This window comes from Rhinolophus sinicus, chromosome 5 (genome assembly GCF_057876585.1).
Source record: "Rhinolophus sinicus isolate RSI-liver-muscle chromosome 5, RSI-T2T, whole genome shotgun sequence".
In the NCBI taxonomy this organism is placed as follows: domain Eukaryota; kingdom Metazoa; phylum Chordata; class Mammalia; order Chiroptera; family Rhinolophidae; genus Rhinolophus; species Rhinolophus sinicus.
Window position 1 is genome coordinate 32,540,338 of NC_142505.1, and position 26,499 is coordinate 32,566,836.

The 26,499-nt window shown below is 40.7% G+C and overlaps 1 protein-coding gene across 3 annotated transcripts in view; it reads left to right on the forward strand.

Moving 5' to 3' along the window:
- Positions 1 to 14,666, forward strand: part of DNAJC13 (DnaJ heat shock protein family (Hsp40) member C13) — a 105,478-nt gene extending 90,812 nt beyond the window's left edge. For 2 of the 3 annotated variants that reach the window (XM_088798329.1, XM_088798330.1), the window contains exons 48-56: positions 4 to 116; positions 809 to 978; positions 1,132 to 1,174; positions 1,588 to 1,761; positions 3,130 to 3,309; positions 3,636 to 3,776; positions 5,290 to 5,433; positions 7,710 to 7,809; positions 13,811 to 14,666. In XM_088798329.1, coding sequence (XP_088654455.1) covers positions 4 to 116; positions 809 to 978; positions 1,132 to 1,174; positions 1,588 to 1,761; positions 3,130 to 3,309; positions 3,636 to 3,776; positions 5,290 to 5,433; positions 7,710 to 7,809; positions 13,811 to 13,917 — 1,172 coding nt within the window. In that variant the 3' untranslated portion in view covers positions 13,918 to 14,666. Of the gene's footprint in view, positions 1 to 3; positions 117 to 808; positions 979 to 1,131; positions 1,175 to 1,587; positions 1,762 to 3,129; positions 3,310 to 3,635; positions 3,777 to 5,289; positions 5,434 to 7,709; positions 7,810 to 12,775; positions 12,885 to 13,810 lie in introns of all 3 variants that reach the window. The other variant, XR_016021284.1, reaches the window with a different exon arrangement.
- The last annotated feature ends 11,833 nt before the right edge of the window (positions 14,667 to 26,499 follow it).

Consider the following 26,499-nt stretch of genomic DNA (forward strand, 5'->3'; position numbering starts at 1 on the left):
TAGGAGCTTTGATTTATTTACTGGATATGTTCTGCAATTCAACACATCCCCAGGTTCGAGCCCAAACAGCGGAACTTTTTGCTAAAATGACAGCAGATAAACTAATAGGTCCAAAGGTAAGCATGAACTCGGTTCTTAGAAAGAAATTAATTCTTAAAGTTCTGTTACTTTGATGCTGATTTCATGATTCACCAGAATCTGAGGAGGTGAGAATAAGGAAATAACATGATGTGAAAGTTGGAAGATTAGCATACCTGAAATTGTTCCTATGTATTACTAGTTTGTAAAAAATGATAGTTGGGGAAGCCTGCGCTGGAATTGAGAAGTCTTAAGAGAGTGTTTGGATTATGGTTATACATTGTTTGTGCCCCTTGAAGAAAGAACAGAAGTATATTTTGGTTATGACAGAGGATGGGTTAGGTTTGGCTTTCACACTGGGGATTGGCCTGTGGAGGGAGCTGTGGAGGAGACAGTGAGCTGTGTCCTTGTACAGGCCACCTCTGTGTTGTGAGGCTATGCCACCCTAGGAAGGACTAAGGCCATACAGGAGTATTTCTTAAATTTGAAGCAGAGAATGGAAATGAAACTGGATAGGTAATTAGGAGCAGATCATAGCGAGGCTTGTTAAAGTTACCTTTGCATAAACCAAGGTTTATCTGTTCACCCATTACAGAACTTCTGGATAATAGTTATGGCCCATATCAGCCGTAACACAAATTACAGCAATAGTCTATCTTAGAGAAATGTAAACAAACCAAATATTGACATGTCTGCAATAGGTTTTATTTCTTTCTCAAATCTCATATAGGTTCGACTTACGTTAATGAAATTTCTACCAAGTGTTTTCATGGATGCCATGAGAGACAACCCTGAAGCTGCTGTACATATTTTTGAAGGAACTCATGAAAATCCTGAGTTAATTTGGAACGACAGTTCCAGAGATAAAGTGTCCACAACAGTTAGAGAAATGATGCTAGAGTAAGTAAAGACACTTGTAACTGATGGCCTTCAGGTAAAGTCACCTGGAAGAGCAAATGTTTTTCACTTTGTCGCCTCTCTAAGACTTACCTGAAGGTTAATGAAAGTGTACCTTGTGACTGAAGTCTGATACCCACTTTTCTCTTCCCCAAGGCACTTTAAAAATCAGCGAGACAACCCTGATGTAAACTGGAAGGTAAATATACTTTTATTCAGGAAAGAAATTTTACATTTTACCTTATTATTTGTCTTTTTTTTTTTTTTTGAGGGGTGGCGGTATTTTTTAAAATTCCTCCTAAGTCATGAACTCTAGTTCTCATAGTTTAATGCCAACCTGTTAGATACTTTGTCATTAAGACACTAAGATCTTCCCCAGGAAAATAAGGTTTTAAATATAAAAGTTGGAGTATTCGTTTTTAAAGTAAGTGACTTTTCTTCATTTTATTAAGAGACCATAGAACTTATAATAATTATGGTTTGATTATGTTAATGACTGTTTAAGGACTAGTTAATTTCATGAACATGTCTTTATGTAACAGAGTACATTTCTTGCTCGATGCACAACTAATGATAGTTAAGTGACTTGACTATGTCTTTCTCTATTTAAAGTTGCCTGAAGATTTTACTGTGGTGTTTGGAGAAGCAGAGGGTGAAGTTGCTGTTGGAGGAGTTTTCTTGAGAATCTTTATTGCACAACCAACTTGGGTTCTAAGAAAACCTAGAGAATTTCTTATTGCACTACTAGAAAAATTAACTGAGCTCCTGGAGAAGAACAATCCTCATGTAAGCTTCAGCCATCAGCACGACATTTCAAGTCGTTTCATAAATACACTTGCTAGTGTTTCTGTTAAAACACCATCCTCATTGACTACACGTTAAGAATTGACTGCCTCTTTCAGTATAGCACGCACATTTAAATTCAAGTATGCCCATTCATCTTTTCTTTTGGAACGTTCAGAAGTGAAACTCCTTAATAAAATGGTTATTTCTGAACCACAGTTGAGAAGATGGTATTCCTAATAGTAGCAGAAGCTCAGAAAGAACGTTGCTGCCACCCCATTTCAGTGATTTTAAGGAGAAATCTCAATAGAAGTGTGTTCTGCTAGGGCATGTTCTTCACACAGCTTTCCATACATGGCAGTGATGCCCCTAGGTATAGAAATTGACAGGAGAGTAGGAACTACAGGGGTGAGCTCGGTGGCTGTTCTCAAAGGACTGCAGGGAAAGCAGGACTGAAAAAGTAGCCTTGGTCTTGGTTTGGTGAGTTAGAAACCCTGATAGTATATAAGACTTTGTTATTTGAACCTTGGGGTTGAAAATAACTGACGTACATGATTGTGGTTGAATTGTTCAACAGCCTGGCTATAGAGACAGGTTAAGAGCCCAGGCTGCCTTGTGAGGTGGTCCTGGACCCCGGTCCCGGCTCCACCACTGACCAGCCTTGTGACCTTGAGCGGTACCTTGTGACTCTGCCTCAGTTACCTCATTTTTGTATGATCACAGCACCTGCACCTAAGGCTGAGGTTTTAATGAGCTTTGCGTAATGTCTGGCACATGTCCAGTGCTTAGAAATTATTAGTTACTATTATTGGTTTAGCAAAACTTGAGAAAAATATTAGTATGGAAATATTTACATAGTCACGTTTTCTCTTTACTAGGATTTTTACTATATATAGTGTGTTTAAATAATTAAATCCTCAAAGTAGAAACTTGGAAAGGGAAAAACACATTACTGGTTCCTCCTATGTCACCGTTCTTTTGGGGCACACCCCAATTTCCATGTTTATCAAGGCACATTATGTTATGGATATATATATGTTACAGGTCTTTGTAATCCATTGTGCCCGATACAAAGTGCATTATGGCGGCCAGATATGTTAAATAGTCAGATTTTTAATAGAGCTGGGGAAAACATTTCACTAGTTCTGCATTCTCCTGAATTATTGGTATTCTTAAGATACCACATTTGTACAGTCCTCTGAATTCATGCCTTTAATCAAGGTGGGGAAGTTCTCACAGGATTTGTGAGTCAGTTTTCAAGTATCAGTGCTTAGAATTTGGGGATCCTAGATTTGACTACCAGGTAGTTGCCAAAGATACTGAGGCCTTCGTCAGTGTTTTTTAGTTATTTGTTTGTTTTATACCCTCCAGGGAGAGACTCTGGAAACTTTGACGACAGCAACAGTGTGTCTCTTCAGTGCGCAGCCTCAGCTGGCTGACCAGGTCCCACCATTGGGTCATCTTCCCAAAGTTATCCAGGCGATGAATCATCGGAACAATGCCATTCCTAAGAGTGCCATTCGGGTTATCCATGCCCTGTCTGACAATGAGGTACTGGTGAATCCACTTAGTAGATGATAGCTCTAGAATATATCTGTGCTCCCTCTTCCTGACTAATGTACATTGCAGTATAAATCCCTTCCCTACTGTGTGTGCGCCTTTCTGTCTGTGAACCACATGGTACCACATGAACCACATAGTACTGGAACAATTCTTAAACCAGTTTCAATGATATAATTAATGGAAGACTGAGTTTGACTCAGTTCATTACTAAACTTGAACTGAATGTAGGTTTTTCATATATTGTATTATGATATTTACCGTGCTGTATAAAATATTGCTACTCTACAAGTAACCTTCTCTTTTTGGGCACTTAGCTGTGTGTTCGAGCTATGGCATCCTTAGAGACCATTGGTCCACTGATGAATGGAATGAAAAAGCGACCAGATATTGTTGGTCTGGCCTGTGAAGCAATTAATCGAATGTTTCAGAAGGAGCAGAGTGACTTAGTAGCACAAGTAAGTGACTTTCTAGATTCAGCACTATTTTAGGAAAGCAAATACATCAGACAAATATATTTTCACTTACTTATCATAGCTTTGTTTCCCTAACTTAGGTTTGGCAGAGAGGTGATTTTTGAGTTTGTGCATAAATGATTTTAAATTTGATACACACATATACAGGCACAGGTGTGTGTATACACACAGAGAAACGGGCCAGCTGTGCTTTTGTGATGTTTCAATTTCTGTTTAAAATTTTGGTTACGTACTGAGCATTTATCCTTAGCTTGCTTTGTACAATTTGCTTCATCCTCCTTGGAAAGAGTCATTCTGCTTATTCTTTCCTTGTTTCCTAAGTCATGTATAAAAAACATATCAAGATATTTATTATCCTTTTCAGAAACTACCCACCTAATGAAAATAAGACAATGTGGTTACCAATGTAGAATACCAATGTAGACACTGAAGGGACGAAATACATAGTGTAAATTTAAACATTGTGACAGTGATCTTTCTAAATAATATGACGCTTAAATATAACTGGGTCACCTTTATCTTGAAAACCTTTCAGTGGTTTCTCATTACTTGTCAGATGACAAGTGACACGAGAGTTCCTTAGCATGAAATAAGGTCCTGCATGTTTATTACCTGGCCCTCCTGTTCTCCCAACCCCTTTTCCTCTCAGATCTTCTCTCCCACCCACCCCAGCCCTCAATTAGGCAGGTTAGAAGTACTGGGTACATCTCCAGGAGGTCAGTGGATGCTCTGATGTTCAGAGTTACAATTGGCTCGGGGTTACTGTATTGGAAAGACCATGAGCTAGTTCTACCACTTGATGGCTCTGTGACCTCAGGCATGCTACTTAACTTTACAATGCTGGTTCCTCGTATGTAAAGTAACGTTATGAGTACCTCACAAGGTTGTTAGGGGAAATCTTTTAAAAGGCACACTCACTAAATGTTCATTACCTCCACCTCTTGTTCCCGTTGAGTTTCAGAGTGGGCATTGTAAGTTGTGATACCAGAGTATTATTTAGCTTTTATTAGACTGATAGGAACTGTATGGTGAATGCAAAGGTTTTAAGAAAATGTGAAAAAAATATGAAGATACTTTAAATATTGTTGCCCATTAGTATAGTGTCATTAGACTGCTCCCAGGATAGTGGCTAAAAGCTCAGCTTCTCCATCTCGTAGGTCAAGATACAGGTTCAGTCACTGCCTGGCTCTGTGACTGTCCACACTTTCACCCTCCATGCATTGATTTTTCCTTCAGTAACGATAATTGTACCTACATCTCTGGGTGTTGGGAGGATTAAATAATCAGTATATAGCATTTCGAACTGTTGATAGCATGGAATAAAGTCCTATTAAATAAGAATGTCGTTATCATTTTTTAAAATCTGCATGTGGCATTAAAAGAAAGCAGATTGCCCTCTCCCAGGTATGGCCTGGGGGTAAAATTATTTTTCCAGTGGATGGTTCACATTTTTTTCCCATCTATGTATACATGCTTATTTAATATTGTCTTCTAGGCCCTGAAAGCAGATTTGGTCCCGTACCTCTTAAAATTACTTGAAGGCATTGGCCTTGAAAATCTGGACAGCCCAGCAGCCACTAAGGCGCAGATTGTTAAAGCGCTCAAGGCAATGACTCGAAGCCTGCAGCATGGAGAACAGGTGAGTCTGCCCGGGCTAACTGTCTGCCGATCACAGCGAGGTCTTCTCAAAGCCAGAGGTCTCGCCGTGGGCGATCCATGCATCTCTGCTCAGCTGCCACGTACAGGTGTGGTTTTGCTGGCTGTAACTGGAGCAGATCACAAGACCAAGGATGGACTAGCATAGCTGCCTCATAATCAGTGGAAAAACACAAACCACATATTCAAGTAGTTACCTAGGAGCATTCTTTTTCTGGATAGAGATAGCACATTGGACATTTCAGGAAGAAAAATGCTGAAATTCTTCAGCCTTGAGTATTGAGCATTTAATGCTGGTGAAGATTAACTTTCAGTTCTAGGAGATGGATAGTGATAACCACATTCATTAACCATCCCATAATGCCATTTTAAAAGATAGAGAACGTTATTTTAGTTTCTTCTCCTTTCTTCAGTCACACTTACAGTGTTGGTTTCCGTTTTGTTGTGACATATATTAATGTGTTTCAGCTACATGCATATGTTGATTCCAAGCCAGTTTGGTAATTGAATTTTCCTCTTTGGTTTCATTCTTTATGTTGCTTTTGAGAAGTTCCTCATGGAGTGTTAATGTATAGCCCTATCTACTAATACTCTCTTTAATTGAGGCGAAATTTACATAACATAAAATTAATCTTTTAGAGTAAAGAATTAATTGGTATGTAGTGCATTAGCAATGTTATATAACCACCACCATATCTAGTTCTAAAGAGGAAAATACACATTAAGCAGTTACTCCCTTTTTCTCCCTACCCCCAGCCTCTGGCAGCCACCACTCTGTTTTCTGTGAATTCTATTTTGGATATTTCATATAAATGGAATCATGCAATATGTGACCTTTTGTGTCTGGCTCCTGTCACTTAGCATGTTTTCAAGGTTCCTCCATGTTGTAGCCTGTATGTGTATCAGGGCTGAATAATACTCCATTATGTGTATATGCCACAGTTTGTTTATCCATTCATCTATTGATGGGTATTTGGATTGTTTCTACCTACTAATGTTCTCTTGTAGGTTTAAATTGACTTAAAGCTTTCCTTTAGTGAATATACTCACTGTGTGTGTGTGTTCCAACTAAAGGAACATTTTTATGCCATTGTCCATTCTATCAGTATCACCATTTGAACAATTTAAAGTGACACTGAAGAAGAGAGACAGCATGTGTTGCTGCAGTCGTTAACTACAGGTGTATGTAGCTTGTTTGTTGTTTTTGTCTCTGAGTATTCTGAATGCCACGCACAGCCACTCCTGTGGACCACGTGCAGGCAGTTGTCTTCTCTTTCACCAACCTCAGGGTTCCTGCTGATGAAATTGGCAGTAACCCAACGGGAGGGAGGAAGTGTGGTAGTTCCCAAATAGGACCTCCTCCACCTCCTCACAGCCAATCACTTGTGGCTTCTTTTCCAAGGTTGGGACAAGGAGTCTCTGGGACTCATGTGGCACCCATGTGTATCTCTACTTTAACGCTTACCACTAAATTATCTGGCGCTGTCTCTTCTATTAGGCTGTAGGCCCTTCAGAGACAGTCTTTCCCATCTTTTTGTCTATTGTGTGTGCCACACGTGCGGTTCTCAGTAAATATTTGATATGAACATTGATACACAAAAGATACTCTCTAAGTTAGAATTTCCTAAGCTTTAAAATCTATGTCACACAGAAAGAAATGTGTCTTTCATCTTAGTCCAGGACATTTACGCACACACGTTATTTACAGATGTGTGTGTATTTATCACAGAACAATACCCATTTTATATGTGTTACTCTGCTGTTTTCTATTAAATTAACCTAACTTACTTTTTCAAGCATGTTGATCACAACCCTGTTAATTGATTCCATACACTTCTAACAAGTCACAGCCTATAATTTGAAAGACTGCTGTAAGTTTTAGCTCGAGTTTGCAGCATCTTCTCGCCACACGCCTTCCTTAGGGGTGCTGCGTGAGCCCACACCACACTGTTAGCCAGTTGCTACTATCACAAGAAAATCTCCCCGCCCAGATTACATACAAGGCAGTAAATTGTAGCTTCAAATAATGAGAGTCCAAGTTTAGAGGGAAGACTGTTGGGGACTGTTTTAGGTCTGGTTTAATGAAGTGTCCCTGGTGTGGGGTGTTTCATGAATGCTGGGTCTCATTCCATCATTGGATTGTTCCTCAGCTGGTCTTCTTCCTTTTGTCTTGGAAGTTTGCTTTTTCTCTTTAGTTCCGTCTTCCAACACCTCGTCCTTAATTTATTTATGTTCAAAGAGTTTGCTTTACTTCCCTAGGTGAATGAAATCCTCTCTCGTTCTTCAGTCTGGAGTGCCTTCAAAGATCAAAAACATGATTTGTTTATTTCTGACTCACAAACAGCAGGATACCTCACAGGTAAGCCACATTTAACTGCTTGCCCTAAGAAGCCACTTGGGCGTCCCTTTGGTCCTGACTAGACTGAAAATATGAATAGCACTTGGAGGGTTTTGCTAGGGTACTAGCTACCTTTCCTGGGGCGCTGTGGGCATGCTGGAGACCTCTAGTTTCAGCCCTGGATGCATGTGAACGGCTGTTGTGTTGAATGTGTGCTGACTGAAACATGGACCCTGCTCAATTGTGATGCAGTGAATCAGGGCTGTCACAGCTTATATTTGGATCATGGCTGGATTCAAATGTTTCTCTTGAACATGTAAAAATAGTGGAGCAATGCCTACTCAGAAATAACAGTATCAGAAACTTGATAGTATCATTTCATTTCCATTAAAATAATAGGTTGAACTTCCAAATATGTATGTGAAATATTTTTCTTTTAAGTTTCCAGTGGGTAATCTGTAGTTTTGCTAAATATTTAGGGATTGTCCTCTCATAGGAGGAAATATGTGGGTACCATAAAGAAAAAGATGTTTTACTGCTTAAGGATCAAAAGATAGTATAATTTTGAAGCTCAGGACATTTGTCCATTTGACACACTAATTGTATAATAATTTTAGAATACTAATTTTTCACTTTGGCTTCTGTTTAAAAAGAAAGCCCAGGATTCTATTGCTATATGCTAAAGATGAAATAATAGTCTCTGGTGTAAAAATTTTCAATTGAACTTAACCTTAAAAACAGGAGGTGGTTCTTGCCGTCTGCCTGAAATTGACAGTTGACCCTTGAACAACACGGATTTTAACTGTGTGGGTCCACTTATTTGTGAATTTTTCCAGTTGATCCGTGCAGCTCAAACCCATATTCAAGGATCAACTCCAAGGTTGGGAACTCACGTATGAGGAGGGCCGACTGTAGTTACAAGCATATTTTTGACTGCATGGGAGGTTGGTGCACTTAACTCCCACATTGTTCACGGGCCACTGTGTATTAAAAACTGTCAGCTTTCCATCCTCCTTTAACCGGAGATGATGTAGGTAAATTGAGAGGAAAAAATTAATACCATGTTTCTCATACCCGTGTAATTGTTTTAATACTCCTGATTGCTAGTATAGAGGTTTGTAAGTCATGAAGACTAAGTCATGAATATTTTAAAAATAGGGACTTTGGAGAAAGTTTTGTTTGGTTTTAATTTTAGACTCAGTTGTGACACTATTTTTTCCTTCACTGTGACCACTTTAATATTAGTCCACTAAAATTTATAATCAGAGCCCTAAAATTTATAAACCTGGTGCTTTGGCTGGGTCACGTGTGTACATTGAGAGCACAGTGCCATATGTTTCCCCTCTAATTTTCATCCCCGTCCTATGATTTCTATAGAGAGAAAACCTAGAATATGGACTTAGGCTATTTATTATCTCTTTCAAATTTTCAGTAAAGCTGTAGCTTCTAAGTAGAAGTATGTTCTTATAGGCACACTGGAAACTTGACCTCCTTAGACTTTTCCCAAAAGTATCCATAATACCACATTTTTGTGGCATTACATTCGTTGCTTTGGAAGGATGTCATGATAGGAAAAATCGGCCTTATTTTTCCCTTTCTATGAGTAAACTTACTTAAAAATTGGCCCTAAAGAATTGTAAAAATGTAGATTATAAGCTTCCCTACTGGAAAGCCTCTCTGATCCTTTTTGTTCTCCACTGTATTGAGCAGTCATTGACTTGACTTGAGGGAATAAAAGACTGCAGGTGCAGGTCCTGGACTTATTGACAGGCTGTGGGCCAAACGGTCTGTGGTTAGAATATGGGAGAGACAGGGATTTATCTTCAGAGACCTAGACTTCCTTTAGAAATCATTTTGATCCTCACCTCCATCCAAATTCCCTATTAACTATAGAAAAATACAGGGAGTGAAGATTCCTGTCTGTGCCTTTCGTTTTCCTTGGATCCCTGCGGTGGCTTCTTAAATGAGAAGCAGTTGTGATGTGTTGTAAGGTATGGAAGAGGACTAGGAAGAAGAAAGGCTGGACTTTACAAATTTCCTCACATTCTTGGGCCTGGTCAAGGGGTGGCAAGTTTTATACAAAGCCAGTCAAGGGGTGTGGTGGTGGTGGTATAAACCTCAGCCTGGAAAAGGCCTGGCCGTTCTGAAGGCCATTGCTGAAGCCTGCCGCCATGTTAACATGGGACAGCCTGGACTAGCTCCGAGCTGTGTTGGCCCCGAAATTGTCCAATTCTTAACACACCATCAATCAGGGATGTTCTTTTGTTGAGATGTTAGTTGTTTGAGAAGATTTTCCCATCAGCTCTGTTCTGTCCTGTCTGGGATTAACTCTGAAGAGTTAGTCTTGCCAGTTGGGTTGATGTGTACTTACTGTTTGGGTTGCCAGATGTTTTTGTGTGTATTTGAGCTTTTCCATTGATGTATTGTGTGTCATGTGTTTGATAAAAGGGGCATGTACTTCTAATAATGGTAAAATCGCATTATGTGGAAGTACGTGGAATGTATACAATTTTGTGCTGAATTGGAATGCTAGATTTACCCTTACCTCCCCTCAATCTTGAGAAGGTTCATATTGTACCCAGCCCCTCTCTAATCAATCTGCAAATGAAATAAGGTTCTGTGAGAACACACATCACTAGCCCTTTCTTCTAACTGATACCTTTGGGTGAGTTTCCCCGAAAATAAGACCTAGCTGGACAATCGGCTCTAATGCGTCTTTTGGAGCAAAAAATTAATATAAGGCCCTTTTATTAATTTTTGCTCCAACAGACGCATTAGAGCCGATTGTCCGACATTAATTTTTGCTCCAAAAGACACATTAGAGCCGATTGTCCGGCTAGGGCTTATTTTCGGGGAAACACGGTAAGTGGATTTTGTTTAGGATATGGGGAACAATAAAGGAAAGTTAATTACTATGTTAAAATAAGATGAGAATGACCAAAAAATACATTTATGATTTTCCTCTCTCTGGCTGCTGAGCAAATGCCATTCAGTCACATGTTCAGGATTTGGGGTGAAATAAAAAAAATGTCCAAGGATTACTCAGTGCTGATAAATTGAGATGAGACTGTGCGGCTGACTCTAGCCTGGAATATTGTTTTCGTTTTATGATGATGCTTATCTAAAAGTGCCTCTAGGATTTTACCCGGAAGGCAGATAAGCGGTGGTTGTTCATTGTCTAGGGCCCTGGGTTATTTAGTCATTTATTAGGTTCTAGAAGAGCTTGATACTGACAAGTTCAAGGTCCTGTTAAAATAATTTCAGCAGTGAAAATCTTCAGATTAAGTTATGTAGAAAATCAGTAGAGAAAGAAGGAACAGGGACAGGAAGAGAAGCTGGTGAAAATGAAGGTGCTTTTAGGAGCTAGAATCGGAGATGAAGACTATACATTATTTATTTAATTAGAGGCATGTGGGGTAGTTAGCTTGGTTTCCTAAAGTCATTGAAGGGAGAGAGGGTGCAATTCTTGAGCTTGTCCTCAAACCAGTCCCTTAGTTCTTTGCAGAGTTCATTTTTATTACATTTTGCTTTTCTTTTTACTCCTGTCCCAGACTACACAGTACGAGCGATGTTAGAAAAGATCCCCTGAGGTCAGTGTCAGTTTATTGTAGGACGTTGGCTGCTAAGGCAGGGCTTCCTTTTTCTGTTTTCCCCACTGAAAATCCCGTGTTCATTTTCAGCCCGGGTTCCTTCCTCTACTCCATCATGGCGGCCAATTCCGTTTTGTGGTACTCCTTGTTAATTTTCCATCTTTTCTCATTCCTTTTAAGTCTGACAGCCTTGCAAGCTGTTGCCATATGCCGTGTTTCTGGCAGCCCCTACTCCTTCCTCCCACCGTTCTCTGGAGAACACAGCTGTTCTATCCCATCCTGATAACCAGGTGGTACCTTCTGGCCTCTAGAAACCAGACATGTCCTCAAGGAGAGGCCATCTCAGACTTCATTACCGAAACATCCAGGGATTGATTTGTCTTTTCTAAAGACGCAAGTGATAGGGCTAGAATATTCTGGATAATCCTTCAAGGCCCGTTATTTCACAATTTAGATTTTAGTCCAGAAGTTCCCAAACTTCCTCATTTCACAGTGCCCTTAATATCTTAGCGGTTTTGTTTTTCATGTACCTCTAGGCAAAAAGCAGTGCTTAATAGCTAAATTTATTCAGTAGTCATGCCCAACCTGAAAGTTGTTTCTGTGGTATCCAGTAGATATCTTTGTGTTTCTCAAATTTCAAATGTCCAGCAATGCCCCTGTGAATTTGGCCGAGGTGCCTCAGCACACAGTTTGAGAACTGCAGCCTTAGTCCATTTCCCGTATGTAACATTCATAATTGGGGCACATAATCTACTTCTTTGAGGTGAACCAAGTTAAGCCCACAATCAGAAGTGCTCAGGAACTCTACCAGCGTGGAGTGTTTGGGAGTTTACCCTAAGGGTTGCATCTTTGGTGAGATTTGCTCGATTGTTCCCTGGTAATCTTGCTGCTGCCTCAGCTTCAAAGAGTGATAGGTTGGTGGGAAGTGATCTAACAGGCGGGTGCCATAGCTCTGAACCACGGTGTCAGAAGGGGTGTGTTAACCAGATGGTCTTCTTCCTGAGCCGTCTGTGGAAGACCTGGCGCCCTGTTTGGTGGAAGGCAGGAGTTGACAGATGCAGGCTCATGGGGCCTTAAAAAGGGAAAATCTTTTTTTCTAAGTTTTCTGATTTTATGGTTTCGAGTGCCTGGGCACACTCTGGCATGTTACTGCTCATGCAGGCTGAGCGGTCTCTGGCCGTGTAACCACACACTAGATGCACGGTGTCTGCTCAGCGGTACAAGCCATGTCATATCCTCGATACAGAAGCCTATGAGGTGAAAAACAAGATGATCTGAATTGTGCCCCTTTTGTCCTCCATCAGTTCCTGTCATGTCTCAGCCTTCATCAAACTGCTCTGCGGTTGGCATTGCCTCACAACTTCCCGTGCTGCTTATATTTCTCTTTTTCCCCTCAGGTGTCTCTCCTTCCCTTCTAACTGGCAGCAGTCCCCTTCACCTCAGGAGCGGGCTTTAGATCCGCTCTGCCAGGCAGCTTGCTAACTTCTGTGTAGCTCTCTGAAGCAGGTAGAGAACCATTTTGCTAACTGCATGCCGCTTCCACTGCCTTTCCAGTCCTAACCCTTCAATGTTCCTTAGCTGTTTGCCTTGTTTCCTACAATTTCAGCTAAAAATATTTCTCAGTGTGCAGTATGATGCTCTAGTGTCTCTTGCAAGTACTCTGTACAGTTTGTGCAGTGATTCTGAGATGTAATTAAATGTCTCTGCTGTGTTTAAGGTAAACTAGACTAGGGTCTAAAGCCACTATATGCTCATAGGACACATCTTGCTAAAAGCTGGCATTAAGCATTTTCATGCAATAGAAACTTGGACTCAAAGAAGACACAAAATGAAAATATTGATAACCTTGTCCCACAGCATTCTTATTTTGACCTATGACGTGTCCAAAGCCTTCCTTTTCTTTCTGAGATCTTGGTGTAGCAACCCTTGTTCATTTGGTGTTACTTGTTAAAGTAGCATTTCTTTGCACCAGATGAAAATAGGTTAACTTGATGGATAGAAGTATTTTTGTTGGCAATTTCATCAAGTATGACTTTTGGAGGGGCTGACAGCGTAGAATTTCTTTCCCCCGTTTATCCTCCTCCCCCCCTTTTTTTAAAACTTTGACATAGCTATCCTCCAGTGCCTAGGATTTTCTGAAAGTTTAAACTTCCCAGATGTGAGAAGGGAAATTGTTTCCGTATTTCCACAGCAGTGTTACTGTCCAGCATAAATTTTGAAATTGTTTTTAACTTTGTCATATAGTAAAGGCAATCCATGAAAATGGTGTTAATGTAGGTGTTTGTTAAGGTTTAGTTGTACATTTAGATAAGTCCAATAGATGGTCAGTTTCTTGCAGTGAGGTACTTGCTGAGGTTCTGACATTTTTATGGTCACTGTTTTCACATGACTCTGGTCTTTAGAAGATGCGTGTTTTCCTGTGTCTCCTGCAGGACCTGGAGTTGCTGGCTACCTTACCGCAGGGACATCCTCGTCAGTCATGTCTAATCTGCCACCTCCTGTAGACCACGAGGCAGGCGACCTTGGCTATCACACGTGAAACATTTGTGAGAGACAGCGAACGCCGAAAGGCCAGCCGGTGCCCGGTCCACATTCCTCCAGCTGATACGTTGAAACAAACTCTAACTGCCTTTCTCCTGGTTTCATGACAGTGTTATTCCTTTTTCTATAAATATATTTTTATTTAGGAAAAAAGTCAGTGATTCTAATTGTATCACGTTATAAGAAAGCACTCTGTGGATCAACCTAAGTGGGTACACAAGAATTTTTTTTCTTGATGTATGTAAGCACATTTTGTTCCTTTATATCTGTTTACAAGACTGTGAATCAAAAAGACAAAACTCCTTCCTAGTTTTTATAATGTTTTTTTGAATTAGTGTGAACTACATACAGTATACAGAAATTGGGCTAAGTCACTTGGCCGTGGAAAAGGGTGTTTCTCTCCTGCATCGAGCCTCCGTGGCTGTCCTCTTCCCATGTCGGACACTATTAGCTTCTGTCCCTGCATCTGTTCACTGGTGTCCTGTCCTCGGCCATTAACCTCCCGAGAGTTCACAGTACACATCGGTACGTATAACTGGCTTTACCAAATTAAATGAAAAGGAGCTTGTGCAAAAAATTTTAAAAACGGATGTCAAGATGTTATGTAAGAGATTAGTGTAATTGTGAAATGTTCTATACATTATCAAATATATAAAGCTTTCTATATTGAATGTACATTATACAGATCATTCATATGTGTACATAAAATTTTAAAAATAAAGGGAATTGACTGCTTTGTTAATGAGATATATTTGTTCTCGTTTAATTTTTTTCCCTTGAAGACTCATGTATCTTTATTTCTAAGACAGATGTAGTGGTGGTCAACACAGATTTTTACCTCACTTTCACTCCTCATGCAGGCAGCTGCACTGACATAGCTCATCATTCTTAACTCCAGTAATATTTCGGCCACATCTAAATTTCCTGAAGCAGATAGCATCTCATTTATTTACCATACGGTATTCAGGAATGAGCCAAGTTGTTAATAAATAATGTGTGGCATTAATTCCAGTATTTTTAAGGGGAGAGAGATTTAAAGAGAGGATATTTGAGATAGCACAGATCTCAGCACATTGGTTTTCTAGTGTGATCACGAACTGCAAGGAAATACATATGAAATAGATACAAAAACTTATTAAAGAGAAAAGAAATACTCAAGCTGCCAAGTTGCTTTTGAAAGCAAGAACGAAGTTTATTCCGTAGTTGATGTGTAGGAAGAGCTAGAATGAAGACATTCCTATCATAAATTGCTAGTTTAAAAATTCCCATCCGTTTTATCTCTCAAAGATTATGGAGTAACACACCCATGTAAGTATTTTAATAGAGAACTGTGGTTTTAGTTTATAGACTTTGTCATAAAAGTATGTTCACTAGAAGAAATTATAACAGCTAACTTGGAGTGGGTGTTTAAGAGAGCATAAATCAATACTGGAATATATTTCCTTTAAATACTAAGAGAACGTGAGTATTGTGAATATTTATATTTAAAGGCCCATTTAAACTAATCTGTAGTCATTGATGTTTGAATACCAGTAATAGCTAATCTTTATTGAATATTTACTATATGCCAAGTATCATATAAAGTGTCATTTAATCCTCAGCAAATCTATGGGATTGATAATGATATAATTCCCATCTTCCAGGTAAAGAACATCAGGCTTAGAGAGGCAAAGCAACTTACCAAAAGTCATACAAATAGTAAGTAACAGAGTAAGAAATCAAAACTATTTTTGCTTGATACCAAACTCTGTGTTCTGAGCCACTATCCTAAGACGGCAGTGGTCTCAAGCAGTCATATATGCCTGGGGAAACTGCGGGGTTTGTTTTTAAATATTTTTTATTGTAAACTCAAACACAGATACAGAACATCTCCCTGAGCAGATTAGTGTAATGAGACATTACAAGGCAAATCACCCTTGAGACTACCCCCCCAGGTTGAGAACTTAGCCAGCTTTCCCGGAAGCCCCTCCAGGGACCCCCGTCAAAAGCACAGCCCTTCCCTCCCTCCAAAAGTGACGACGTGTCCGACACTTCCTCGTGTTCCTTCAGAATTCGTCACCCAAATGTGCCTCCCTAGACACTAGAGTTTGGTTTTACTCCTTTTCTTTTTTAAACATGCCTTTGAATTTTTCAATCTTCTGTCTCCCCCTCCCTCCCTTTCCTTTTCCTGCAATTTGTCTGTTGAAGGCCCCAAGGTCATTTGATGGTTTCCCCGTAGTCTAGAAGTTGCTGCTCACACACCCTCCTGGTGCAGTGCAGCTTGTTCTCTTGGTCTGGAAGCCTGGTCAGACTCAGGTTCCTTCCCTTTGGGAAGACGAGAAGGGATCTGGGTTCTTCTGTTGGGAGGCACATCACATCTGTTGCAAGTGATGTTAACAGCAGTGGAAGCTGAGTGTGTCTGGATCCATTCGAAAATTGGGGTTACAAATTGCTGCTGTTCTGAGGCTCTTTCACTTATAATAACTGTAATACTTCTAAATGTGTCCCTGAGTAACAAATAGCAGATAAAGAAACACTTCTTTTTATCTGCTATTTGTTACCTAGTGGCACATTTCATATAGGAAAGGCAATATAAAGGCTTAATTCATTCCCTTATCAGCTTACTTCCTGTCATCCTCTGAAAGTGACCAGTTTGCTTTATTGTTTTATTAGCACCATTATCGTAGTGTTTTTTAGTACCATAGATTTAAACATATTTGATGTGTTTCAGTCAGTAGCAATTACAGTTGATCCTTGAACATGAATTTGAACTGTTCCAGTCCATTTTACATGAATTTTTTTCAATAAATGGGGAGTTTTTTGGAGATCTGTGACAATTTGAAAAAACTCGCAAACCACGTAGCCTAGAAATATTGAAAATAATTGAGAAAAACATATGTCATGAATGCATAAACTTATGTAGCTATGTCTTTTATTTACTACCATAAAATATCCACAAACCTATTTTAAAATGTTAAAATTTATCAAAACTTACGCACGTAAGCAGTGTGTACATGGAGCCACTTGTAGTCCAGAGAAATGTAAACAAACATAAAGATGCAGCATTAAATCATAACTGCATGTTATTAACTGTAGTACATACTGTACTGTCATGATTTCATAGCCTCCTCTGTTGCTATTGCTGTGAGTTCGTGTTGCGAGGATCCGCTTAAAATGCTGTAGGGCACTAATCTCCACGTGAGCAGTTCATCTCTCCAGGAAATCGCCTATCACAGTGAAAAGTGATCTTGGATTCTCATGTTTTTTTGTGTGTTTAGTGCAATACCGTTAACCTTGAACAACACCGGGGGACCCATAGGAAGTGCCACTAGTGAGCTGGAAGTGCTCCCAAAAAGCAGAGACAAGTCACGACCTCGTAAGAAAAGTTGAATTGCTTGATGCGTACTATAGATTGAGATGTGCAGCTGTGGTTGCCCATCATTTCAAGATAAATGAATCCACCATAAGGGCAATTGTGAAGAAAGAAAAGGGAATTCATGAAGCTATTGCTGCAGCTATTCCAGAAGACACGAAAATTGTGAAATACTTTTCTATCTCGTATTGAAGATGCAGTTTTTATGTGGGTGCAGGATTGCTATAAGAAAAGCATACCTATAGACTCTAATATGATTAGAGAAAAATCGAAGTCATTATATGACAACTTAAAGCAAAAGGAAGGTGAAGGCTCTAAAGCTGGAGAATTTAATGCCAGCAAAGGATGGTGTAATAATTTTAGAAAGTGGTTTGACTTAGAAAAGGTCCAGATAACAGGAGAAGCAGCTTCCGCCAACCAAGAGGCAACATACAAGTTACCAGATGCCATAAAGAAAATCATTGAGGCGGGCAGCCGGTTAGCTCAGTTGGTTAGAGCTCGGTGCTCCTAACAAGGTTGCTGGTTCGATCCCCACATGGGCCACTGTGAGCTGCACCCTCTACAACTAGATTGAAATAACTACTTGACTTGGAACTGATGGGTCCTGGAAAAACACAAATAAATAAAAGTTTAAAAGAAGAAAAAAGTCATTGAGGAGAAGGGATATCTTCCTGAATAGTTTTTTAATGAAGACAAAAGTGCCCTCTTCTGGGAGGAAAAAATTACCACAAAGGACATTTACCAGTAAAGAAGAGGAGCGAGCACCAGGATTTAAGGCCAGAATGTATAGACTACTCTGTTGTTTTGTGCAAATGCAGTCGGGTTTGTGATGAACTGCCCTTATCTATAAAGCTGCTGACCCCCGAATCTTGAAGGGAAAAGGTAAACACCAGCTGCCAGTCTTTGTACAAGAAGGTTTGGACAATGAGAACCCTTTTTATAGATTGGTTCCATTGATGCTTTGTCCCTGCAGTCAGAAGTACCTTGCCAGTACACTGCCTTTTAAAGTTCTTTTGATTTGGGACAATGCCCCTGGTCACCCAGAACCCCAGGAGTGCAGCACCAAAGGCGTTGAAGTGGTCTCCTTGCCCCTAAACAATGTCTGTAAGTCAGCCTCTGGATCAGGGGGTGATAAGGACCCTTAGGCTCATCACACAGGGTACTCTATGGCAACGATTGTCAGTGCTCTGGGAAGAGAACCCCAACAGAGCAAACATCATGAGAGCCTAGAAGGCTTACACCATCGAAAATGCCATCATTGTTACAGAAAAGGCCGTGAAAGCCATTAAGCCCCAAATAGTACATTCCTGCTGGAGAAATACTGTCCAGATGTGCATGACTTCACAGGATTGACAACAGAGCCCATCAGGGAAATCATGAACAAGATTGTGAATAGGACAAAAAAAGTGGGGTGTGAAGGGTTTCAAGATACAGGTGTTGGAGACAGTCAAGAGTTAATAGACACTGCACTAGGAGCATTAACAGCAGACCGCTTGATAGAGGTGAGTGCTTCTGAACCAGTGCCAGAAGATGAAGAAGAAGACGTGGAAGAAATAGTGCCAGAAAACACAGTGTCATTGACAACGTCGCAGAAGGGTTCCGATTATTCAAGACTTTTTTTGACTTCTTTTATGGACCGTTCTAGGATATGGGCACTGAAACGAAAGCAGATGTAGAAGAAGGGATGATACTGTTTGGAAACATTTTTAGAGAAATGAAAAAGCTAAAAAGTCAGACAAAATTATAATTTTGTAAAGTTACACCAAGCCTGCCTGTCCCCCCTCCACTTCCACCTCTTCTGCCTCTGCAACTCGAGAGCAAGCCCGACTTCTCAGCCTCTTCGACGTGAAGACGACAAGGATGAAAACCTTTATGGTGATCCATCTCCACTTAACGGGCAGTAAATAATCATGTCACAAGGTTAATAACGTATCTGTTGTGTATACATGGGACTTCATGTGAAAATCTAATAACTGTATGACGTATGAGACATTTTTGTGTCATCATCATTATCACCTAAGTATTCATCATGTAGAACATCGTGAGCAAGACTTGTGTGGAAGTAGACGGCCTGTCCTGACATTGGCATAGGTGAGTGATACTTCGTATAAAATTGATAATGGTAGTGTTAGTTTCATAACTTTGCTTTCAAAGAATTACATTACCATACAGTATGCTCCTCTCTCTCTAATTGCAGAAACTGCATATCAGCCTATCGCCAGAGGTAAGTGGTTTTTAAAAAAATAACAATGTTCCCAATACTGTATTACGATTGATATCTTAGGTCATAAACATTTTATAATGATTCATGTTAGTGTGCAGGCTAAGCGACCGTGAAGCAATCCTATCACTTGTCCTAGGCTGCCATAAAGCAGTCCTATTGCTGCTGCTTCGTTATCTGCACATGAATCATTACACCTGTCAATAGCTATGAATTTGTTTTTCACATTATCTTTTAATTTTTGATGTCCAGTGTTAGAAATACCTATGACATCTACAGTATTTTGTATCATGTAAAACAATATTGATGTAGGTACTGACAGATTCATTCTGTAACCAGATGATGTAAACTTACGAGATAGATACAGTACTGTGTTGTAAATGCATTTTCTCATGATCGTCTCAATAGTCTTTTGCTTACTTACTCTATTTTAAAAATACAGTATATGATACATATAATATACAAAATATATGCCAATTGACTGTTTATGTTATTGGTGAGACTTCCAGTCAACAGACGGCTATTAGTAAAGCTTTTGAGGAGTCAAAAGTTATACTTGGACCTTTGTGTGTGGGGGGGCGGGTGGTGGTTGGCACTCCAAACCTCTGGGTTATTCGTGGGTCAGCTGTATCTTTATAGAAGTTAAAAATGTTCCGTCTTTGGCCAGTGGAAGCTTCTTCACTCTAGTTTTTGAATCTTTTTCATTTATTTAAAAATATTGTTTAATGTGGTAAAATATACATAAAATTTACTGCCTAAAACATTTTTAAGTATACAGTTCCATGGTATTAAGTACATTCATATTGTACAACCATTGCCATCCATCTCCAGAACGTTTCGTTTTGTAAAACAAGCTATACCCATTAAACAATTCCCACTCCCATCTCCTTTTCCTCAGCTCCTGGCAACCACCGTTCTATTCTGTCTCTATGATTTTGATTATCTCATGCAAGTGGAAATGTACAGTATTTATCATTTTGTGTCTGGTTTATTTCACTTAGCATAATGTCTTCAGCGTTCATCCATGTTGTAGCATGTGTCAGAATTTCATTTTTAACGCTGAATCATATTCTATTGTATGAATATACCACATTTTTTTATCCATTCATTCATCAATGGACATTTAGGTTCCTGTGTTTTAGCTTCTGTGAATAATGCTACTATGAACAACCGCCTCATTTAAAAATGGGCAAAGGACTTGAAGAGACATTTCTCCAAGGTGCTCAGTCACTAATCATTGGAGAAATGCAAATCAAAACTACAATGAGATACCACCTGACACCCCGTAGGATGGCTTCTGTCAAAAAACAGCAAATAAATGAGGAGGTTGTGGAGAAATTGGAAGCCTTGTGAACTGTTGGTGGGAATGTAAACTAGTACAACTGCCTGGAAAACACTATCGCAGTTCTTCAAAAAAATTAAAAATAGAATTATCATATGATCCAGCAGTTCTACGTCTGGGTATATACCCAAAAGAATTGAAAGTAGTCTCAAAGCAATATTTAAACGCTGAGTTTTAATTTGGGGGGGTGGGGTGGGGTGAAGACTTTACCTGAGATTTATGTATGTGGCAATTTGCCTCTGTCCTGAAATACAAAAGTGAGGCAACATGAGCAGGGTGACAGGAAAGTAAATACAGGACACCTGGCAGGGTGGGGTTGCCTGGTATGGGTGGTGTAGAGGACTTCAAGGAGAGAGAACCCAGCCTGAGACCCACGGAGGGGTCAGTTGGGCAGTGTCCCACGGAGTGCCAGGTTGAGGCATTGGCATCCAGGCCTCCTTGTGGTTCAGGAATGAGATCTGTGTTGTAAAATAGACAGAAGTGGGGTGTGATCAGTTTTGTGTGTTTTGTTATGAGGGTTGTCACAGGTGGCAAAACGCAAAAGATACTGATCATACACAGCCCGTCTGAGGAGCAGTTCAGGGAACAAACACTGGGAACGGGGCAGAGAGCTTGCTGGGACCTTCTCTGTACTCTGCGGATTGTCACTTCTAGTCAGCTCAGGAATCCCTTTCCGCCTAGAAATTGTGTGACCCCTTTCCTGATGCTTAAATGGCCCCGTTATATGAGGAAATGCCTTTCTATACTCCTATGGACGCTTTATTAGGATTCTGGCAAGAGCAGTTTGAAAAAAAACAAAAACATTGCAGATAAACTCGATCTGTGTGTGGAATTCGCCTACTTGAGTTCTAGGGGTGCACAGTGTCCCACGTGATAGAAGCACTTCCCTTTTAGTGCTCTGGGCAGGGTGAGCAGGGAATGCAGAGATCCCTGTGGGTGTGTTGCCTTATCTGTAAAATAAGGCTGGGAATTCTTAACCCCCTTTTCACAGAGCTGCTGTGAGGATTAAATATGACTGTGAAAGGACTTTGGAAACCGCGAGGTGTAACAGTAGTGGGAAGCTGTTGAAGTCAACAATTACCAACAGCAAGTTTTCTCGTTATTTTTGGGATCAAGGACAGGGTGAAATAAATTCCAAGGACCTTTCAGATACATAAAAGGGGTTTCTGGTTTTTTTTATTGGTTTTCAAAAGTAGTCCTCTTGCTATGGAATCTGTAACTAAAAAGTAATTACCTTGGCTCCCAACACAGAAAAGCCATGATCTTCAGGCAACAAGGACATCTGTTTCCTACACACGGAAACATCTTTTCCCTTGAGTTGCTGCCTGGTTACCAAGAGGCAAGACCCAGAGAATGACTTAACGTGGCTTCCTAATTGAGGGGGATGCCTGACAACTAAGTTGAATGAAGAGTTCCGACCCCAAACTAAAACAGATGGTTTACGCAGTCAAACTAGTCTCGTAAAGCGACGTGGAATTTTGAATCGGAAGTTAGACAATTAGAAAAAGCTAGAGAATACAGAATTCCTTGGGAAGCTGATTTCTGAGAGTGCTGAGGATAAGTGCAACCAGCCTCCAGCTCCCATTCCCGTAGGAAGAGACCTGGCTGCCACCATGGCCTGCAAAGGCCCGGCAGGTGGATGTGTGGAGGGAAGGCTCGCCCAGGCCTGTCAGAGGGCAGCCTGCGCTCGGCTCCACTGGGACCTGCGGGAGGGGTGGTCACAGTGCCAGGTACTGCCATGTCCAAGAGAAGAGGAAATCTGGATTTCCATGTGAAATCAGATTTTAATGATGGGCAACCCATTCAAAGTTTTTAAAACCTAGTGAACCGCACAGAAAGTACCTATGGATCAGATTTGCTGCCTCGGGAAAAAAATCTGAAGTTCAGTCCCCTTGAAATGAGATAGAAATGAGTGGTTACAAGGAATTGGATGAATGTGCTTTCTGTCTAATGAGGTAACTGTTAAATCAGTTGCTTTTAATGACAACTCCTTTTGCAGGATGGGTCGTTTCACCATCACGTTCACTCATGCTGCTTTTATGAGGGAAGGGAGAAGGATGGGGCTTCAGAGAAGCTTGTTGTTATGGATTGAATGTCCACCCTGCCCCGAAATCCATTTATTGAAGCCCTAACCCCCAGTGTATGTGGAGGTGGGGTCTTTGGCAGGTAAATAGGGTTATGAGGTCATGAGAGTGTGGTCCTCATGATGGGATTAGTGCCCTTAGAAGAAGAGATGGCAGAGAGTTGGCTCTCTCCCTTTGTGTACCCAAGATGGCAGCTGCCTACAAGCCAAGAAGAGATTCCTCAGTGCACTTGACCTTGCCAGAACATTGATCTCAAGCTTCCCAGCCTCCAGAACTGAGAAAATGTTCCGTTGAAGCCCCCAACCCCAGTCTGTGGTATTTTGTTACAGCAGCCTGAGCTGGCTGGAGGACCAGTAGCTGAAGCAACTGGACAGTTTGCTCTTAGATTAGCAGGACAAGAGCTGATCGGGCCCAGAGCCACCTGACTGTGGAGTGGACTTGGTATAAGTTCAGCTCAAGCTCCTTCTGAAACACCTGGCAGCCTGTCCTGAAGCTGGGGCGGCAAGCCCGCAAGGCTGGGCTACAGCATATGCCAACGCTTGGAATGGGCACTGGATTAGAAGTAGGTAACCACTGGCTTCTGGCTCCCGTGTGTTTCTGGGTTTGTTGGTCTTTTTAAAGTATGTGTGAAATTTTTGGTATCCAAGTTATATCAGAATCGCTGTTGGATGCTCAAAGACCTAGGTGTTGGTACTAACCACTCCCTCCTCATTCACATCAACCCCAAGTGGTTGTGTGGACTTGGAGTTGGATTCTATGTCTCACTTGTGGTCTTGTGTCACCCAGTCTTGTTTAAACGGAGCAAGAGAGAGGCAGCTCGTTGTCCTGGAGCCAGCATGGGCTCTGGACTTGGCCGTCCTGGCTGCAGTCCTGGCCCTCAATGTGTGACCTTTCACCTTTAAATATGGGGGTCACTAACTCCTCCCTCACGGTGGTGGTCTGTGGATCCGAGATAATGGATGCAAACACCTGACAGAGCGCCAGCCTCCTGGACTGTGAGGTGGTGTCGGGATAAAACCCTGGCTTCCCAGGCAGACTCTTTCCTACTTAGGTTTCTGACCTTGGACATTGATTTCTTTTACAAAATGCCTGGGTTGGGCTGGTCAGGAAATATGTGTTATTTCACTGTTAAGAATGTGGTGAAAGGTAATATAAGCCTTCTATGTAAAAATGTACAAACGCCCATATTTTAAAAAAATATTAGATAACTCAGTCCCACTCTAATCCAACGTAAAAACCCCAGAGCCAGATCATTTCTAAGAATTATGATACTGTTTCCCAAAAATCACTGGGCTTATCATGAAACAGACTGTCTCTCTTCCATGGTGGTGGAAGCATCCAGGAATGTAACCTGTTCATTAACGCTTTCCTGTTGCTACTTTTTACATGTGTTGTTTGATGTGTTATTTAGCATTTGGAGCAAAGAACTTCACATCTGGATTACTGGCCATCGAACTTCCAAATTCAGGGCTGGCTTTCTGTGAGCTCCAGGACCCCGTGAATGCAGGGGTAGGGTGGCCATTTTTAGAAAGCTTGTTTTTCCATCAAGTTTACAAAAGAAGATTGTGTACATTTCCATTATTTTTACAAAGCCCCAGTTTAGGGAAATAGCTATGTAAGAAAAGAGAAAAGCCCCTGAACTGTTAATGAAAGTCTCAGTTATATATATAAATAAGAATTAATGCTTATGCTTACATTGTTTAACATTGAAAAGCTATAGGGTTTATATAACAAGGTTATGCAGTTACTGTGTGTAAAGAGCTTTCAGTTACTCTCCGATGACTGTATATATAACATTGTATGTCTGTAAGTAACATTTGCCTCACATCCTGGCGCCTGCCAAGTATGGCATGCAGTGTCTGTGAGCAGGAAAAGAGGAAGCCCATGGCCTTAATATCTTTATTTCAGGGAAAAGTTTATGAAGATGTGGCTTGAATTAGTGAAGGAATGAGTCATTTGTCTTTAAAAAGAAAGGTCACATGAAAGTAATTCTACAAATATTTAATTATGCTCAGTGAAGTTGCTTCAATTAGAACTTAAGTTCAAAACCCACTCTCACAGTATAATATTGTACAGGACTCAAAACAACCCTTTGTATACATCTGTCTGGTTTCCTAGCATTCTAAGACAGGAAATGGAGCAGATTTCCTGGCTTTACATGTAAGAGTTGGCCAGAGACTATCTAGTCAGCGCTAAAATGATCAAGATGTGAATTCATCTTTTTGAATCTCTTGAGAGCAGAAAACTTGATCAGTTGCTACAGAGCTGGATGAGATACCACACCCTTCCTGTGACTGGGACTTTCCTAAAGCAGCTTAGCTTCAAGTCAGACCATAGATTGAAGGCTGATAAGTGTGTGCCTCGGAGAGTAGAAGCTTGAAAGGGGCCAAACAGAAAGGGAGATGGATAAAGGCCATTTGGAAAAAAACAGACAATAAAGGAAGAAAACATCGGAAAAGAAGGCTATCACTAATTTCAGCAGAGATAAACACGGCATTCACAAAACAATAGGATGCCACTTAAAAAATATTTTTTCACAGAATTAAAACCAACAGTGATAAATTTAAAAGAATAGCAGAAATGAAAAACAATGGAAGACAGTGAGAAATAAAGTTGAAAAATTTCCGGAAGAAGAATAAAAAGATAGAGATAGAAAAACAGGAAATGAAAGTTAAATGAGAGCCAGGAGGCCCATTATCCAAAAAACCAAGATCTAAAATGAGATACTAGTTTTGAAATGGAGGTATTTTGGACTAATCATTTGTGTGCCCCCAGAATTCATATGTTGACATCCTGACCTCTAAGATGATGCTCTTAGGACGTGGGGCCTTTGGAAGTGGTTAAGCCATGAGGGTGAAGCCCTCATGTATGGGGTTGGTGCTCTTGCCAAAGGGACCCCAGAGAGCGCTTTGTGCCACGTAAGGATACCGTGAGAAAGCAGCATATGGAAACCAGAAATGGCCCTGGACAGATACTGAATCTGCTGGTGCCTTGATCTTGGACTTCAGCTTCCAGAACTTTGAAAAATAAATGTTTGTTAATCCACCTAGTTTTGTGTAATTTATTACAGCAGCCCACATTGACTAAATGGGTAGAGGACAAAATGGAAATTTCAAAAACTTTCCCCCAAAGGAACAGTATGCCACTGAGTGCCCAACCCAATGGGTGAAAATAAATTCTTACAAATGTATGGCCTTGTGAAATTTTACAATATGGAATCAAGAAGTTCCGACAAGCTTCCAGGGTGCGGCAGGAGAAAGGGAGGACACTTCCTAGAAAGGAAGAAGAATCAGAGTAGCCCTGGATGTCTCAGTGACACTGACAGAGGACAAGGGGGTGATGCCTTCACAAGCCTAAGGAGCAATGATTCCCCAGCCCAGGACTCTCAATCCAGCCAAACTACCAACTGAGGGAGGGGACAAAATTGACATTTTCAAACACACAGCGTCTCAGATTTATCTCCCTCCCATGGGTGTTTTGTAAGAAAATCCCTGAGGCTGTTCTCCACTAACACACGGTAGCCAAGAAAGGAAGGTGGGATATTCCAGATGGTGGTGAAGAGATCCTACAGTCAGACGACG